General features: G+C 36.3%; 1 protein-coding gene across 9 annotated transcripts in view; it reads right to left on the reverse strand.

Moving 5' to 3' along the window:
• LOC112659462 (membrane-spanning 4-domains subfamily A member 12-like) overlaps window positions 1–18,785 on the reverse strand; it is a 123,681-nt gene that overhangs the window by 58,025 nt on the left and 46,871 nt on the right. For 8 of the 9 annotated variants that reach the window (XR_007403395.1, XM_049096227.1, XM_049096228.1 and 5 more), the window contains one exon: window positions 6,600–6,656. Coding sequence is in view for 8 of the 9 variants with exons in the window: in XM_049096227.1 (XP_048952184.1) it covers window positions 6,600–6,656 (57 nt within the window). In the remaining variant the exon portion in view is untranslated. Of the gene's footprint in view, window positions 1–6,599; window positions 6,657–13,785; window positions 13,930–14,984; window positions 15,038–17,328; window positions 17,792–18,785 lie in introns of those variants that run through there. The other variant, XM_025446288.3, reaches the window with a different exon arrangement.

Genomic DNA, 18,785 nt, shown 5'->3' on the forward strand with positions numbered 1-18,785 from the left:
TTCTGAAACTACTGGACATTGACATTGCTGTACTTTTCTATACACAATTTCTGGCACTCAATAAAAAATTACTAAGCAAATTAAAAGAATCATATTTTTTAAAAGGCTAGAAAAGCCAATACAAATAGTCTCATAAGTGATCCAGTTATTGGAATTATTGATACAAGTTTTTAAATAGCTATTATTAATATGTTCAAGAAAATAGGGATGAATGGAGCAGACAGATGAACAGATAGAGAATTTAATGGGAGGATTAGACTCTAAAAACAGAATTGAATGGAAGCTCTAGATTTGAGGAATATAATAACTAAAAGAGAGAACTTCATAACTGCCTATTAGACACAACAACAAACAGCATCAATTATTTGGAGGGAAGGGCAATAGAAAATGATGAAATAAAGGTAGATTGAGAAAAAATAATAAAAGAAAAAGGGAAAAATGTGAAAAACATGTGGGCATAGTGAAAATATTTAACCTACATCTAGCTGGAGTCCCAAAAGTAGAGCAGGGGAAGGCAATCTGGCAAAAGCAATATTTGAAGAGAAAAAGGCCAACAATTTTCCAAAGTTGATGAAAGTATCAATTCAGATTCAACCCTTTATAGGTACATACATTTGGCTAATCCCAGATAAGATGAATACAAAACAAAATACATCTAGGTACATCATAATAAATTTGTTGAAAGCTGAAGGTAAAGGGAACATTGTAAAACTATTGTGGTAAAAACTGATGCATCATGACAAAAGGTGCAAAGCTAAGGCTCACAGAAACTTCATAAAAAGCAGTGTAAGGTTGTTTTCAGACTAATGTTTCTGCTGAAAGAAAAAATACTAAGGGGAGTTTCTCAGCCAGATAGAAAGGAATTCCAAATTGAAATTCTGAAATACAAGAAGAAATGAAAAAAAACAATGGGTAGATAAGTGGATATGTCTAAATAAATAGGATGTGTTACTCTACTTTGTTTTCTGGGCTCATGGAAGGATTGCATATTAACTTATCCTAAACCTTCTCTCTTCTTATTCCCCCTTGTCCCTTCCTTCAACCTTCATGGCCTCAGCATTTGTTCTTCTTGTCATATCTTCTAAGTAATTTTGGATTCTGAGCTAAATTGTCTGGGTTCAGATTTCAACTGTTTCACAATCTACATCTAAATCTAGTTCTTTCATGGGACACCTGGCTGGCTCAGTGGTTGGGCGCCTGCCTTTGGCTCAGGGCATGATCCTGCAGTCCCAGGATTGAGTCTCGCATTGGGCTCCCTGCATGAAGCCTGCTTCTTCCATTGCCTCTTTCTCTGTGTCTCTCATGAATAAATAAATAAAATCTTTTTAAAAAATAAAAATAAATAAATCTAGTTCTTTCAGAGACAATCTACAGGAACAGCGACTTTACAGGTAATAACAATGCTACTAAATTCATACAGACTTCAATAATTACTCTGAATGCAAATGGACTAAATGCTCCCATCAAAAGACATAGGGTATAAGAATGGATAAAAAAACAAGACCGATGGGATGAGCACTGGGTATTATACTATATGTTGGCAAATCAAACTTTAATAAAAAAAATACAAAAAACCCTAAAACAAACCAAGACCCATCGATATGTTGCTTACAAGAGACTCATTTTAGACCCAAAGAAACCTCCAGCTTGAAATTAAAGGTGTGGAGAATCATTTATCATGCTAATGGATACCAAAACAAAGCTGGAGAAGACATTCTTATATCAGACTAATTAGATTTTAAACCAAAGACTGTAATAAGAGATGAAGAAGGACACCATATCATAATAAAAGGGTCTACCCAACGAGAAGATCTAATAATTGTAAATATTTATGCTCCTAACTTGGGAGCAGCCAAATATATAAACCAATTAATAACAAATCAGGAACTCATTGATAATAATACAATAATAGCAGAGGACTTTAACACCCCACTCATAGCAGTGGACAGATCATCTTAGCAAAAGATCCACAGGGAAATAAGGACTTTGAATGACACACTGGACCAGCTGGACTTAACAGATATATTCAAAACATTTCATCCTAAAACAGCAAAATACACATTCTTCTCAAGTGCACATGGAATATTCTCCAGAATAGGTCACATACTGGGCCAAAAACCAGGTCTCAACTGGGACAAAAAGATTGATATCATACAATGCATAGTTTCAGACCACAATACTTTGAAACTTGAAGTCAACCACAAGAAAAAATTGGAAGTACTACAAATACGTGGAAGTTAAGGAACATCCTACTAAAGAATGAATGTGTCAACCAGGAAATTAAAGCAAAATTAAGAAAGTACATGGAAGTAAATGAAAAGGTTAGAGCAGAAATCAATGATAATACAAAATAGTAGATAAATACAAAATAGTAGAACAGATCAATGAAACTAGGAGTCAGTTCTTTGAAAAAATTAATGATTGATAAACTCCTAACCAGAATTACCAAAAAGAAAAGAGGAATGACCCACATAAATAAAATTATGAATGGAAGAGGAGAGATCACAACCAACACTGAAGAAATACAAGCAATTATAAGAGAATATTGTGAGCAATTATATAACAGCAAAGTAGGTAATTTGGAAGAAATGGATAAATTCCTAGAAACCCATAAACTACCAAACCTGACACAGGAAGAAGTATAAAAACTGAATGGACCCATACCCAACAAAGAAATTAAATTGATAATAAAAAATCTCCCAATAAGCAAGAGTCCAGGGCCAAGTGGCTTCCCAGGGGAATTTTACCAAACTTTTAAAGAAGAACTAACACCTATTCTTCTGAAACTGTTCCAAAAAATTGAAATGGAAGGAAAACTTCCAAACTCATTCTATGAAGTCAGCATTACCTTGCTTCTAAAACCAGAAAAAGGCCCAACTAAAAAAGAGAATTATAGATCAATATCCCTGACAAACATGGATGCAAAAATTCTCACCAAGATATTATCTAATAGTATCTAATAGTACATTAAGAGAATTATTTACCATGACCAAATGGGATATAGTCCTGGGCTGCAGGACTTCAACATCTGCAAATCAATCAACATAATACACCACATTAATAAAAGAAAGGACAAGAACCATATGATCCTCTAAATAGATGCAGAAAAAGCATTTGACAAAATACAGTATCTTTTCCTGATAAAAACTCTCCACTGTATAGGGATAGAGGGAACCTACCTCAATATCATAAAAATGATATACGAGAGACCCACAGTGAATATACTCCTCAATGAGGAAAAACTGAGAGCTTTTCCCCCAAGGTCAGGAACATGAGAGGGATGTCCACTCTCACCACTGTTATTCAACATAGTACTAGAAATCCTAGCCTCAGCAATCAGAAAACAAAAAGAAATAAAAGACATCCAAATCAGCAAAGAAGTCAAACTCACTCTTCAAAGATGACATGATACACTATGTAGAAAACCCAAAAGAGTCTACCAAAAAATTGCTAGAACTGATACAGGAATTCAGCAAAGTCACAGGATATAAAATCAATGCACAGAAATGAGTTGCATTTCTATCAATGCACTAACAATGAAATAGAAGTAAGAGAAATCAAGAAACTGATCCCATTTATAATTGCACCAAATAAGATACTTAGGAATAAATTTAATCTGTGGCACCTGGCTGGCTCAGTGGTTGAGCAATTTGCCTTCGGCTCAGGTCATGATCCTGGGGTCCTGGGATTGAGTCTCACATCAGGCTCTCCATGGGGAGCCTGCTTCTCCCTCTGCCCATGTCTCTGCCTCTCTCTCTGTGTCTCGCATGAATAAATAAATAAAATCTTAAAAAAATAAATCTAACCAAAGAGGCAAAGAATCTGTACTCTGAAAACTATGAAACACTTGAGGCACCTGAGTGGCTTAGTTGGTTGGTTTAGGTCATGATCCCAGGGTCCTTGGGTTGCTTATCCCTCTCTCTCTCTCTGCCCCTCCCTCCTGCTCCTGCTCTCTCTCTCTCTTAAATAAATAAGTAAACTCTTAAAAAAATATAAATACTAATGAAAGAAATTGAGGAATTCATGAAGAAATGGAAAAACTTTCCATGCTTTTGGCTTTAACAAATATTGTTAAAATTTCTGTGCTACCCAAAGCAATCTACACTTTCAATGCAATCCCTATTAAAATACCAACGACATTTTTCACAGAGCTGGAACATACCTAAAATTTGTATGGAACCAGAAAATATCCTGAATAGCCAAAGTAATGTTGAAAAAGAAAACCAAAACTGGAGGCATTACTATTCCAGACTTCAAGCTGTACTACAAAGTTGTGATCATCAAGACAGTGTGGTACTGGCGCAAAAACAGACACATAGATCAATGAAACAGAATAGAGAACCCAGAAATGGACCCTCAACTCTATGGTCAACCAATCTTTGACAAAGCAGGAAAGAATATCCAATGGAAAGAAGACAGTCTTTTCATCAATAAATGGTGTTGGGAAAATTGGACAGCCACATGCAAAAGAATGAAATTGGACCATTCTTTTACACATACACAAAAATAAACCCCAAATGGATGAAAGACTTAAATGTGAGACAAGAATCCATCAAAATACTAGAGGAGAACACAGGCAGCAACCTCTTTGGCCTTGGCCACAGCAACTTCTTGTTAGACCGCTCTCCAAAGGCAGGGGAAACAAAAGCAAAAATGAACTATTGGGACTTCATCATGATAAAAATCTTCTGCACAGCAAAAGAAACAGTCAACAAAACTAAAAAGCAACCTATGGAATTGGGAGAAGATATCAGCAAATGATCTACCTATCAGTTAAAGGGCTCATATCCAAGACCTATAAAGAACTTATCCAACTCAACACCCCAAAATAAAATAATTCAGTCAAGAAATGGGCAGAAAACATGAACAGTGACTGGGTGATGAGCACTGAGGGGGTCCCTTGATGGGATGAGCACTGGGTGATATGCTATGTGTTGGCAAATTGAACTCCAATTTAAACAATAAATTAAAAAAAGAAGACATATAAATGGCCAAAAGGCACATGAAAAAAATGTTCAACATCACTCAGGATTAGGGAAATACAAATCAAAACCACAATGAGATACCACCTCATACCAGTCAGAATGGCTCAAATGAACAAGTCAGGAAACAACAGATGTTGGTGAGGATGTAGAGAAGGGGGAACCCTCTTGCACTGTTGGTGGGAAGGTAAACTTTACAGCCACTCTGGAAAACAGTGTGGAGGTTCCTCAAGAAGTTAAAAATAGAACTACTTTACAGCCCAGGATTGCACTACTAGGTATTTATCCAAAGGATACACAGTGTTTTTTGTTTGTTTGTTTGTTTTCACAGTGTTTTGAAGGGGCACATGCACTCCATTATTTATAATAATGTCACACATTATTATACATTATTATACATTATAGCAGTGTCCACAATAGCCAAAATATGGAAGGAGCTGAGATGTCCAATGACAGATGAAAGGATAAAGAAGGATATATATATAAATAAATGGGATTTATAGATATAAATAAAGGATATAATAATAATATTAAAGGATTAATATAATAATATTAATTAAATATATTTATATATATATATCTAAATAAATGTTACTCAGCTATCAAAAATGAGAAAGAATGAAATCTTGTCATTTCCAATGACTTGGATGGAACTAGACCATATTATGGTAAGTGAAATAAATCAGTCAGAGAAAGACAAATACTATGTGATTTCACTCATATGTAGAATTTAAGAAACAAAACAGATAAACATAGGTGAAGGGAAGGAAAAATAAAATAAGATGAAAACAGAGAGGGAAGCAAACCATAAGAGGCTCTTAACTCTAAGCTCTAACTATTAACTGAGGGCTGCTGGAGGGGAGGTGTGGGGGGGATGGGGTGATGGTCATTAAGGAGGGCACATGATGTAATAAACACTGGGTGTTATATAAGACTGATGAGTCTCTAAACTCTACCTTTGAGACTAATAATACAATACATATTAACTAAATTGAATTTAAATAAAAAAATTGAAAAAATAAATCTAGGTCTTTAGAGACAGTTGCTGATACTCTTGGTATCTCAGTTTCCTTATCTATACAATGAATGTATGCTATTAACCACCCTGATAGGGTTTGTTGTGAAATATATACAAAAACTCTAAGTGAGGCATCTGGTACATAGAAGTCATTTAAAAAGTCATTTAAAAGAAGTGAGGCATCTAAGTCACTCTAAGTGAGTCATCTGGTACATAGAAGTCATTTAAAAAAATCTTAACTTATTGTTCTAATCACATATTTTTCTCTCTCACTGCTTCAAAGTATCCATTTACACTTTATCTATCATATTTGACATTTAACTTGAAAGAAATGACATATCATATTTAAATTTCCACTTCTGATTTCCTGGTTTGCTTCAAGCATTCTGTGTTATTTTAATATTTTATTAAATTAACAAAGATTTTTGTTGGAGTACATCCATTTAAAAATATTGTAAAGTATTGTAAAGCAATATTTTACATTTTAGTATTTTGAATACATTTCTACTGTTTAAGAGGCAATGATATCTCTTCTTAGTGGTATCCTTGTCTTTGACAAGTTAAATTTTTATCTTTGAAATAGCTTCAATTATTCTTACCAATTTTGGGGAAGATGTCTTCTCTGCTTCTATTGCAAAAATTCCTGATATGACAAACTGAGAACAAAAAGAGGCACACATAAGCATCTTTGTTATCACCCAAGAGATTCCTCTGACTGCTTCAATAACACTTTTAAAAAATTAATAACAAGTTTAATGAAAGGTCTATAATATGTAACATAATGTCAACTTCATTAATTAGTAAATTTCAGATCCATAACAACTTTACTACATTTGAAAATAACTTATAATAAGTTAGATTTTTTTTTCACTTCTTGAGATTTCCACAATGATAACTGAGGAGGTATAATTAATAACAAATTAAATGAGTTATTTGTAGATAACTTTCCAAAAACAGAATCACAAGAAGCCTTTTAATTTTTCAAAACAGAATTATATTTAATATGGGGATATGAGAACATTTAAATATATTTGATGAGGTGTGAGATGAAATCCCTGAATGTCTAAAATTCCTAAAGGTTTCCTGTGCCTCCAGCTCCTTCACTTCTCTGGCAGTGTCCTGGTGGTCTCTGCTTTGTGAGTGTGATGCCATTTTAATGCCAACTTCCCAGAGTTAGCTCAGACTTCACAGGTTAAGAGCACAGTTCCCAGTAAAACTACATTCACTTCAGTCACCAGCCATAAACTTGGGGATTTCCAGGCCCCCTGGACTTCTGACCAACTGGCTACAAATATAAGCTTTCCCACTATCCATCTCAGATTTGATAATTTGCTAGAATGACTCCTAGAACCCAGGAAAGTGCTATACTTATAATTTTATCAACAAATCAAGACCAGCCAAATGAAGAAATGCATAGGTCTAGAATGGTCTAAGCATGAAGCTTCCATATCCTCAGCATGTATCATCCTCCTGGCATATCAATGTATATCACCAACCAAAACCTATCTGAGCCTCAGTTTCCATAGTTTCATTATGGAGTTTCATTACCTATCTGTGGTTGGTCTTTCTGCAACAGCCAGCTCCTGAACACTCAGGTATGGTGCAAGGGGCCCAGGAATAACAAAGACACTCTTATTTCTTGGGAAATTTCCCAGAACCAGGGAGCCAAACCAGTCAAATTTTCCATTATACATAAGAGAGCTACAGGTATCAGATTCATTGAAATAAGTTAGGGCTCTCTCCCCACTTTTGCCTCAATTATTTTTTAGATTCCTCAAAGAGTAATGTAGCTTTTAATATTTTTAAAAAATCCTCTTCTTGAGGAATTGGAGTTAATTTATTTCTCTCTTTCTCCTTTTCTTTTTCTTTTTCTTTTCTTTTCTTTTTTTTCTTTTCCTTTCATTTCCTTCCTCTTTTTTTAGCTAAAGAACAATTTAACTTTGAAAATAATTTTTCTGAAACACCAAGATTCCTATTGTAGTTCTATGGTAACCTCTGGAAAAATCACCTAGTAATAAATCCACGGTTTTCTATTAAAGCATTGGGAGGAGGAAACCATTATTGGGTTAATGTTATACTTGTATATTTGTGTACTTCCATAGGATGGAATAAAGTAATATTTTTTTTTTTATTTATGATAGTCACAGAGAGAGAGAGAGAGGCAGAGACACAGGCAGAGGGAGAAGCAGGCTCCATGCACCGGGAGCCCAATGTGGGATTCGATCCCGGGTCTCCAGGATCGCGCCCTGGGCCAAAGGCAGGCGCCAAACCGCTGCGCCACCCAGGGATCCCTAAAGTAATATTTTTAACGTGATTTCATGGCATGGAGGGTAGATACAATTTTATTGGTTTCATTTAAGAACTTCTTATTGATTTCTTTTAAAAAATTAAATTCAATTTAGTTAATATATATTGTATTATTAGTCTCAGGGATAGAACTTAGTGATTCACCAGTTGCATATAACACTAAGTGCTCATTACATCAAGTGCTCTACTTAATGTCCATCACCCAATTATCCCATCCCCTTACCCCTTTCCCTTACAGCGACCCTCAGTTTGTTCCCTAGAGTTAAGAGTCTCTTAAGGTTTGCTTTCCTCTCTGTTTTCATCTTATTTTATTTTTTCTTCCCTTCACTTATGTTTATCTGTTTTGTTTCTTAAATTCCACATATGAGTAAAATCACATGGTATTTGTCTTTCTCTGACTGACTTATTTCACCTAGCCTAATACCCTCTAGTTCCATCCACTCCTTGCAAGTTATCTGTATTTTAATTTAAGAGTCCTTATCTTAGAGATGCATACTGAAATATTTGCAAATAAAATTATGTAATGTCTAGGAATTGCTTCAAAATAATCCGAGTAAAATAAAGAAAGTGCATGGAAGTATGGATGAAGCAAGACTAACTATGAGCTGCTAATTGTCTAAACTGGGTAATGAGTACCAAGGGGGCAATATACTATTCTGTTTATCAATGTCTGAAAGCTTCCATAATAAAAGACTTGGTATGTTAAAAAAAAAAGGAACTTCTTGTTGAGTGCATGAAAATACACATTATTATAATTTAGTGGGTCCACCCACATGAGTGTTTAATAGAATGCTACTGAAAACTATTTTAACAGAAAATAGCATTCAAAAAACATTTAATCTGCAGTTTAATTTTTGAAATGTAAGAATCACACCCAAAAATCACCTATCCTGAATATTTTATTATTTTCTGACATTGGTTGGAAAGACAGTTGTTTTTGAAAAGCTTTTGCACAGTGAAGGAAACCATCAATAAAATGAAAAGACAGCCTACTGAATGGGAGAAGATATTTGTAAATGACATATCCAGTAAGGAGTTAATATCCAAAATATATAATGAACTTATACAACTCAACACCAAAAAACAAATAATCCAATTAAAAATTGGCAGAAGACATGAACAGACATTTTCCTAAAGGAATACAGGTGGCCAACAGACATGAAAAGATGCTCAACATCACTCATCATTAGGGAAACACAAATCAAGATCACAATGAGATATCACCTCACACTTGTTAGAATGGTTAAAAGAAAAAAACCACAAGAAATAGCAAGCTTTGGCGAGGGTATGGAGGAAAAGGAACCCTCATGCACTGCTGGTGGGAATGCAAGTTGGTGCAGCTACTGTGGAATACAGTACATAGGTTCCTCAAAAAATTAAAATAGAATTAGCATATGATCCAATAATTCCACTATTGGGTATTTATCCAAAGACAATGAAAGTACTAATTTGAAAAGATATATGCACCCCTATGTTTATTGCAGCATTATTCACAATAGCCAAAATATGGAAGAAATCCAAGTGTTCAACCATAGATGAATGGATATATATATATATTATTACTCAGCCATTCAAAAAATGAAATCTTTCTACTTGCAACACATGGATGGATCTAGAGGGTATTACACAAAGCAAAATAAGCCAGTTAGAGAAACAAATACCATATGATTTCACTCACATGTGGAATTTAAGAATGAACAAAGAAGAAAACAGACAAACAAAAAAACAGACTCCGCTATAGAGAACTGGCGGTTACCAGAGGAGAGGTGGATAAGGGAGTGGGTGAAATAGGTGAAGAGGATTAGAAGTACATTTATTGTGATGAGCAGTGAGTGATGTATAGAATTGTTGAGTCATTATATTGTGCACCTGAAACTAATATAACACTCTATGTTAAGTATATGTGAATTAAAAATAAATACATTTTAAAAAAGATAGTTGTTACCCGTAGTTGTGCATCAAGAATGGATTTTTTTCATTGGTACAAACTGCATGTATGCATGCAACCTTTCTATGGCATCAAAAAAGACTATCCATAGTCAGAAATGAGGGCAGCAGTGCATGTTTCTTCCTCAAAAACACAGGGCCTTTGACACATCAGAGATTTTCATGTCTTATCAAAATATGAAGAAAATAAAATGGTACAATGATAGAGGATAACTTAGGGGTGAATTTTAAGAGTTTTGTCAAAAGGTCTTTCAGATAAGGTGATATTTAAGTTGACAATAAGCATCAAAACTTGGGGGATGAGCAGCTCTAGGAGGAGAAATTGCTACTGAAAAGGACCTGTTCTTCAGAGCAAGTACACTTCCCTCTGAAAAGCCTCCCTCATTTCTCCCAGTTGTTTATGGCCAGCCGCTTTAAGTACCTATGGTCCATGTTTCCATAATAACTCTCAAATATGTTGAAAAAAATTACACATATGTTCTTTTGCCTCTTGATTTATTTAAACCCCCTCAGTTCAAAGTTGAATTTAGATGACTTGCATAAATGTATGCATTAGGTCTAAAAATTAATAAACAGAAATAATTGGTAGATAAAGACACTAGGGATAATAACATTACATAATTGGCTGAGGTCAGGAGTAATTTTAGTTCAGTGAAATTGTAGTATGGGTCACTGAATGGTTGAAGGACTACACAGAACTTGTGCTCCCTTTTGACTCCTAGCTTGGGGTGGCTTTCTTACTGTGTGGTAGCATAATAATAGGGCAGGTAAGTATATGTAACTCAAATGTGCCTCACCACATTGCGTGCCCAGTGCTCTCAGTCTCCTATTGGATTACTGCCATAGCTAGGAAGACAGACTCAGTTAATCACTGTGTCGGAACAAAAACATACTGTACTTGCTCTGTCAGCTAACGCCACATTATTTTTCTTTTTATTTCTCAGGAAAATTCAATGAAACCCAATGTTTATAGCAGCAATGTCCACAATAGCCAAACTGTGTAAGGAGCCTCAGTGTCCATCGAAAGATGAATGGATAAAGAAGATGTGGTTTATGTATACAATGGAGTATTACTCAGCCATTAGAAACGACAAATACGCACTATTTGCTTCGATGTGGAGGGACCTGGAGGGTATTATGCTGAGTGAAATAAGTCAATCAGAAAAGGACTAACATTATATGGTCTCCATTCATTTGGGGAATATGAAAATTAGTGAAAGGGAATACAGGGAAAGGAGAGAAAATGAGTCAAAATATCAGTGGGGGTGACAAACCATGAGAGACACCTAACTCTGGGAAATGAACAAGGGGTAGTGGAAGGGGAGGTGGGCGGGGGGTGGAGGTGACTGGGTGATGGGCAATGAGGGGGGCACTTGGCGGGATGAGCACAGCATGTTATGCTATATGTTGGCACACTGAACTCCAATAAAAAAAAAGTTCTCTAAACTTGCTCTGTCTTCTGATTCTTTTAAAAAGTTATTTCAATCAGGTTCTCAGCTCCACCTCTCCTCGTGGAGGTCACTCATGATCTCAATGTTGCAAAAGCCAATGGCAATTTTAGATGGTATCTCATCTAACTTCACCTATTTATAGTCTTTGAGATTTGACTGCTCCCTCCTCAACTCTACCTTCTTCAGTTGGGCTTCCAGGATAGTATACTCTCTTGTTTTACTCCTCAATTTTCTTTGCCTGTTCCTCTTCTTCAATCTTAATTCCTAATGCTGGACATGCCCCCAGAAATCAGGCCATAGCCCTTCTCTCTACCTATACAAATGAGATAAATTCTTGCTAATTTTATCTTGTGTCATTTCATTAAATACGTATGCCAATGACCTTACATTTATACTTCTTTCCCAAACTCCATACTCCTATGTATAAGCAGGATACTTGGTATCTCTAATGTCGAAGACATCTAAGATGTCTAAAAGGGATTTCAAACCCAACATGCCCTAAATTTAACACATGAAATTCCAGCCTCTTTAAACTCCTAGCCTTGCCCATCTTAGTCAATGATAAGTCATAAGTCCATTCTTTTAATTGCTTGACCCACTATTTTGAAGTCTCCTTTATTTCCTTCTCCCTGTCACATCCCATATCCAAGCCATCAGGAAATTTTTGGGGTTCTAATATAAAAATACATCCAGAATCAACTTTTTCTTTTACTATCTCTCTGGTTTGAACCACTATACTCTCTCACCTGCATAACCATAATCAAATCTTTTAAAGGCTCCTTGCTTGATCTTTTGCTCCTTCATGATCTTTTAATGGTTCTTACTTAAGTTAGATCATATCATTTCCTCTGTTCAACGCCTTGCAATGGCTCTCAGTGTTACTCAAAGTAATAGTACATAGAATGACTACAAGTTCTTAGATTAACATACTTCCTATCATATAGCTGATCTCTTTTCCTACAATTTCTCTTAGCCCAATTCGTTCCATCCAGACTGGCTATTTTTTCAATAAGGCTTGCTCTCAGCCTAGAGTCTGCTCTCCTTGTATATTCTTTTTTCAGACATCCCTTGTAGCTTATCACTTCAACTACTTCAAGTCTTTGTTCAAATGCCTTTTCTCAAGGAAGCTTGAATATCCTATAAAAATTGCAACTTTATACCTTCTTATCCTTCTCTACATTATTTTTCCCCACAGTATTTTTCATCTTTTAATACATTATCTTTACTAGAAAGTGAGCTTTATAAGGGTACGGATCTTGGTCTGTTTTATTCACTACCATAACTAAAATACTTAAAACAGAGCCTGGCCCCCCATTAGGTAGCGAATATTTGCCAAGTGACTGAAAAATATTTTTGTGAGATAGGCAGATATTTTTGAGAAGTCTGTAGGAAAATGGAAGGTGGTGGAATATTTTACTTCATGCTATAAGACAATATACATCCTTTAGAAATCCTTAGTGAATTCTTCCAAATTCCTCTTGGGTCAATGGCTCCCTGCTCCTTCTTTTCTTTTTTATCAGATTGCTTTTCAAAGTCTCTTTTATTGCCCCAACTCTTAAGCTCTCTTTCTCAGCTTGCCTATATTATTAGCAAACATGAGTCTTATAAATAAACATTTACTACATATCTAAAATGCCCTTTGGAGGGATGCCTGGGTGGCTTAGTGGTTGCATGTCTGTCTTTGGCTCAGGTCGGGATCCTGGAGTCCTGGGATCAAGTCCAACATTGGGCTCCCTGCATGGAGTCTGCTTCTCTCTCCACCTATGTCTCTGCTTCTCTCTGTGTCTCTCATGAATAAATAAATAAAATCTTTAAAAATAAAAAAATAAAATGCCCTTTGGAAAGCTTACCATTCCTTGGCTCTAACATTTATTCAACTAAATAAAATCTTTGTATGGAAAAATTTTATAAATAAATTTATCATCTCAAAATAGCTTCAGTAGATACAAGAATGAATTTCTTGACAGTAGGAGTTGTATGTTTTCACAGTTGGTATCTCTACATTATTGCCTGACCATGGACGATAGCAAAATACATTGAATAAATGAATGAATGATCATTATTGAGATAATTTACTCACAAACAAGAATGCCCAAAATGGGTATCCTGATAGCAAGGTTATAGGCAGGTAATCTATTGAAATTGAATCAAATTCTCTGATATATAACTGTATCCAGAAATATCCCAGAGCACAGTGGATCAAACCAACCATTACTTGGGCAGCCTGTAAGAAAAGAATGTCATAATCAATTACCCAGATATATAAAATTTCAAGAGAGTTACAAATTGAGTGATATAAAGGGCATGGGTGGAGGAGTATAGCTTCTGTATCTCTGAATCATAGTATTCTCTGCCACTACTCTTGTTAGAAATTATCAAAAACTAGGGAGAAGCCAAGGTAATGGAGGAAGGTAGCAGCCATAAAGTGCTTGTAATCCCTACATGTAGCTCATACAGGGGTTATTTATGAAGCTTTCCTAGCAATTTGTAGAGATGTGGTTGCTTTCAAGTAAATTAAGGTATCTAGGGACTTATTTGTGAATGGGTATACTTAACATCCTCTAGTTCTGAGAGAAGAACTGTAGTCTCTGTAGCCCTTTTGCCTTTTCCTCTTCTCTGTTTGGTCTTGCATATACTACTCTCAGTCTTAGTTCTTTCCTCTGATACATTTCTACTATCTCCATCCCCTCAACCAGCTAATGGGCAATGGTTTTCTTCTGTTAGAAATTCTGATTTTTGGCACCATGAGGTGAGAGGATCCACTTGCAACCAGACCTACTGAATCCTAAGATTCTGGCCCCAACAGTCTTAGGCATTTTCCTAAACCAAGATTTATCTTACAGTTCTGGTTTTTAATCTGACTCAAGAGCCCACTAGTTAGTGTATATGATAGAAAAGAGGTAGCATGCTACATTTGGCTGGGGGTGAAGAAGTAGGAATAGTGCTCCAGAATATCACCTCCCCCAAGATATACAAAAAATATGCTGACAACACAATGCTGTGATATGATCAATGTCTACAAAGCCCTGTGATCTAGATGATCTCTTGCATATACCTCTGACCTCATCATTTTCTTTAGGACCCACAGTCTCAGATTTACTTTAAATCATAAACATACATAGACAAAAGGAAATCATAGGGGTAGAATTACTGAAACTCATTCCATTAATTCTCTTCCATTGGGTTGTTGAGGCAGAGGAATCACTGTCTCCTTTTAAAATTATTTGGGACTTGTAATATCAAGGTAATTTATCTACTCAAGTAGCACTTAGTCCTTACCCCCAACATTCTGGTTTCTTTTTCCAACACAATGTGGAATGATGTCATATAATCTAAAACATAGCATAAACATTAGAGAGAATGAATGAAATTATTCTCTAGAAAAAATTGTAAAAAATAATGATTTTCTTAGATAAGGCACTTAAAAGTTATTGAGAAATTTGTTCTTGCATTTGCTAATTTTTCACAATTAAACAATTATCTGAAATACAAATTTAAAATCAAACCCATTGATTTTCTCTCAAACATACCTGTTTAAAAACTCTTATGGTCCTATTAGATTTTATCCCTCTTTTACATCTTTAAAGACACTTTGGGAGTCCTTAGGATTCTTAGACGCAGACAACAGAATTTATTCTGGCTGGTTTAAGCAAAACAGGATATTAGTGAACTCAGAATCATTGGTAAGGTTGTTTGTAGACCAATGTCCAGTAGCAAGACACCAATCTAAATTGAGGAGAAAGTGTCCTTGCTACTTCCCACTCCAGAATTCTGCTGCAGATGGTCAAACCTTCCCTGCCTCTCTGGGCCATCATCTATGTAAGCAAAATTAAAGCTCAGTGTAGGGTCTCTTTTGTTGTTCTCTTCCAGTCTCTCTGACTGCAAGGGAAGCTGGGGAATATAATTTTTTTGGATTCAACTTAGAAAAGGTAGCTTTCACAACTCAGCAACTGATAAAGAAAAAAGATGTTCAAAGGTATGGTGCTTATCTCGTGTTTAGTACAGGTCAGCAGGAATTTACTTCTAGGTTACTGCAGCAGCAATGCTAGTGTGCCTCCAAATTAATCCAACTCACAGAAAGGTGTCTGGAAACAACTACCTGTCAAATAGTATAGTGGCTGCTGCTATCTTTATGGCTCCATCAATCTGGAAGACAGCTTTGTCTGCCTGCCTCTGCCTTACCACTCAAGCAGTCACTTCTCTTGAGCCCTCAGTACAATTGTAGCAGTTTCATGACCCCCCAATTGTCTAATGGTCAAAAATTGGAAATGTCCCCTAACTATAACTTGCTAAAGAATTAAAAAATACAAAATAATCTAATAACCACAATAGAGAAACTTAAGTCCTTAAGTCCAGTCTTTATACTATGTCCACAATGAAACTTCTAAACTCAGAATCAAATGTGGAAATCATCTGCTCATAATCTTTCACTGGGTTCTTGTTGCCTTTAGTCCCCAGTGAACATTTTTTTATGTGGCACATTAGAGTTGGGTATGATTTGACCTCAACTTTCTTCTCCCCATATTAAGTACCCCATCCATTCCTGAGCACTATTTCCATTACTATGTGGCTTTGACTCATGTTTTTAAAGTACCTTACCATATACATCTTTGCTTCTGTGTGCTCACAGTGTGAAAATGTCTGGCTCTAGCAATGTATTTTTAAATTGTTGGAATTTAATAGATGTTTGTTAAATCAATTTGACACATAAAATTACATTTCTATCTATTGATCTGTTACCATATTATGTATAAGTGAATAGATTTGTTTATACCAGTCATGTAACATATGTTTGGGAAGGTCAGCCTCAAAGCATAGATTCTCTGGCATTTATTGAGTTAATTTTGGATAGACCCAGAGGTGCCACAAAAATTGAGTCATTCTCCAGAGCATGTGAATCAAGAGAAAAAGAATAGGCTGATCAGGACATATGGACCTTGGGTAAAGACAACAAGCTCTGGTTTTGATGTTGAGGATCAGAAAATTTTTGTGGGCAGGCCATATAAATTGAAAGAAGTGATTCCCGGAAGAGTCACTTCTCACATGGGGAACTCTCTGTGGCTTGCTCCAGATGAGCAAAAGAAGAATTTACCTATTTAATCATGGTTAAAGATTCTCCCAAGTAATACTTGCCAACCCAGCTAGAAAAGAATATACATAAAGAGAAACTCTTAACTCCCAGTTCTTGGAAATCAATCATTCCTATCATCCAAAATATGATGTTTATGTGTTTTTTGTTGCTGCAAAGTCTAATGCACATCTCCTAAACCGCGAAAAATATGGGAATATGATCAAAAGGTGAAAGGCAGGAGCCGGGCTTGCCACTGCTTGTTCCATGACTCTGGGATCCCCAAGTCACTACACTATGTTCTCCTTCTGTAAATTAGCCAACCTACCTTCATATGAGAGGATGCTGTGTGTGTAAAATAAGTCAGTTATTGGAAACACACAATGGAAGAAGAAGTATTTAAAGGAATAAATAAAAAGTAAAATGATGTCTTAATTGGGGTTCTTCCCACTGTGTTTGGGAAGCACTCTAAGGGGTCGTTGGGAATACCTGCCCCCTGGGGTGGTTTTATTCTTAGCAACAGTGACAGCCTTGGCTAAGGCTCCCTACACTCACGTGTAGGCCTACTGGATCGTTTATCCTCACGTGGTGCCCTTGGTTCAGGGTTTTGCAGGTTGTACATCTGAACGGGCGCTGCTTCCTCGGTTGTGAACTTCATCCTCCCCTCCGTCATTCCGACTCTGCGGTTGTAGCCAAGAGCGCAGCTGCCAGGTTCTCTGCACGAGGAGCCCCGCGTGGACCCCCACAGTGTGGTAAGACCCCCACTGTTCCACTGAGCTTACAAGTTCCCTCGATGAGGGTTGGGTAGAGCGATGCCACTCTTAATTGGTTGCATCAACATCATACTCTATCTTTGGAGGCTGTGGTTGACATTACCTGCAGCCTTATTACGTGGTGGTTCTATCCCTAACTGTAGGGATGCCCTCCTTGGAAGAAGCCTCATAATCAGAAGCCCCCTGCAATCAAGAATATTCTAGAAGACATGGTACATACAATTTCTGTGGTCTTCAGTTTATTCTTTTGTAAAGTGTAGATAATACCAGCACAGGTACCTCACAGGCTCATCATGCAGAACTTTGAAGACCAAGTTGTTTTACAAATATATTCCATTGTTACAAATGTGTGTGTGTGTGTGTGTGTGTGTGTGTGTGCATGTGTGTATCCTGCTGGACTTGATAGATTAATTTTTATATTCAGTGTTTAACAACTGACCCAACACATGGTAGGAACAAATGAATGACTACCAAGTCTGGCCTAAATTGTTAAATTATTTGCATCATATGGGTACTTATGAATAGTTAGAGGGGACTAATGTTTGTTGAACTCTTTTATTTTTGATGTTTTACCAGTTAACTAATTCAATAAAGTTTCACTGAGCATTGGTATGTGCCAAGCACTGTTCTCAATGCTGGGGATAGAGCAGTGAAGAAAGCAGATGAAGTACCCTACCCTATTGGGAGCTTGTAGTGAGAAGGGGGAAACCAATAATAATCTGGACCCATAAGGAAAACTTATACTGTAAAAGTAATACAAGCTAAAGAGAATAATTAAGTATGGAGGGAAATAGGGTATATGCATGGATGGAAATGTAAAGGGAGGCATTCACAAAAATCCTCCCTACAAACAGGATATTTGATCAAAGTCCCCAAGAAGGTGAAGGAGAGAACCTTGTAAATATCTGGGAAGAGAAAGTGGCCAGTATAAGGAATGGCAGCTGGACAATGTCTGAGGCTGCTCAAGGAAGAGGGTATGGCTACAGTAGGGAGTGAGAAGAGGAAGCCAGATCATTCAGGGCCTTCTTAAAACTCTGGCTTTACCTGTGAGTAGTAGGAGATGCTATTGAAAGTTTTACATTTAACATTTTTCATGGAAAATTTCAAATACGCAGAAAAAATATGCTAGATATCACAGAGCCATTACCATTAGCAACTTTGTTACCATTATCCTTTGCAACCTTGTTTTTCATCAGTTACCCTTCCTGTTTTTTTTTTCTGGTACAGGAAAGATATCAT

Source organism: Canis lupus, chromosome 18 (assembly GCF_003254725.2).
Source record: "Canis lupus dingo isolate Sandy chromosome 18, ASM325472v2, whole genome shotgun sequence".
NCBI classification, from domain to species: Eukaryota; Metazoa; Chordata; class Mammalia; order Carnivora; family Canidae; genus Canis; species Canis lupus.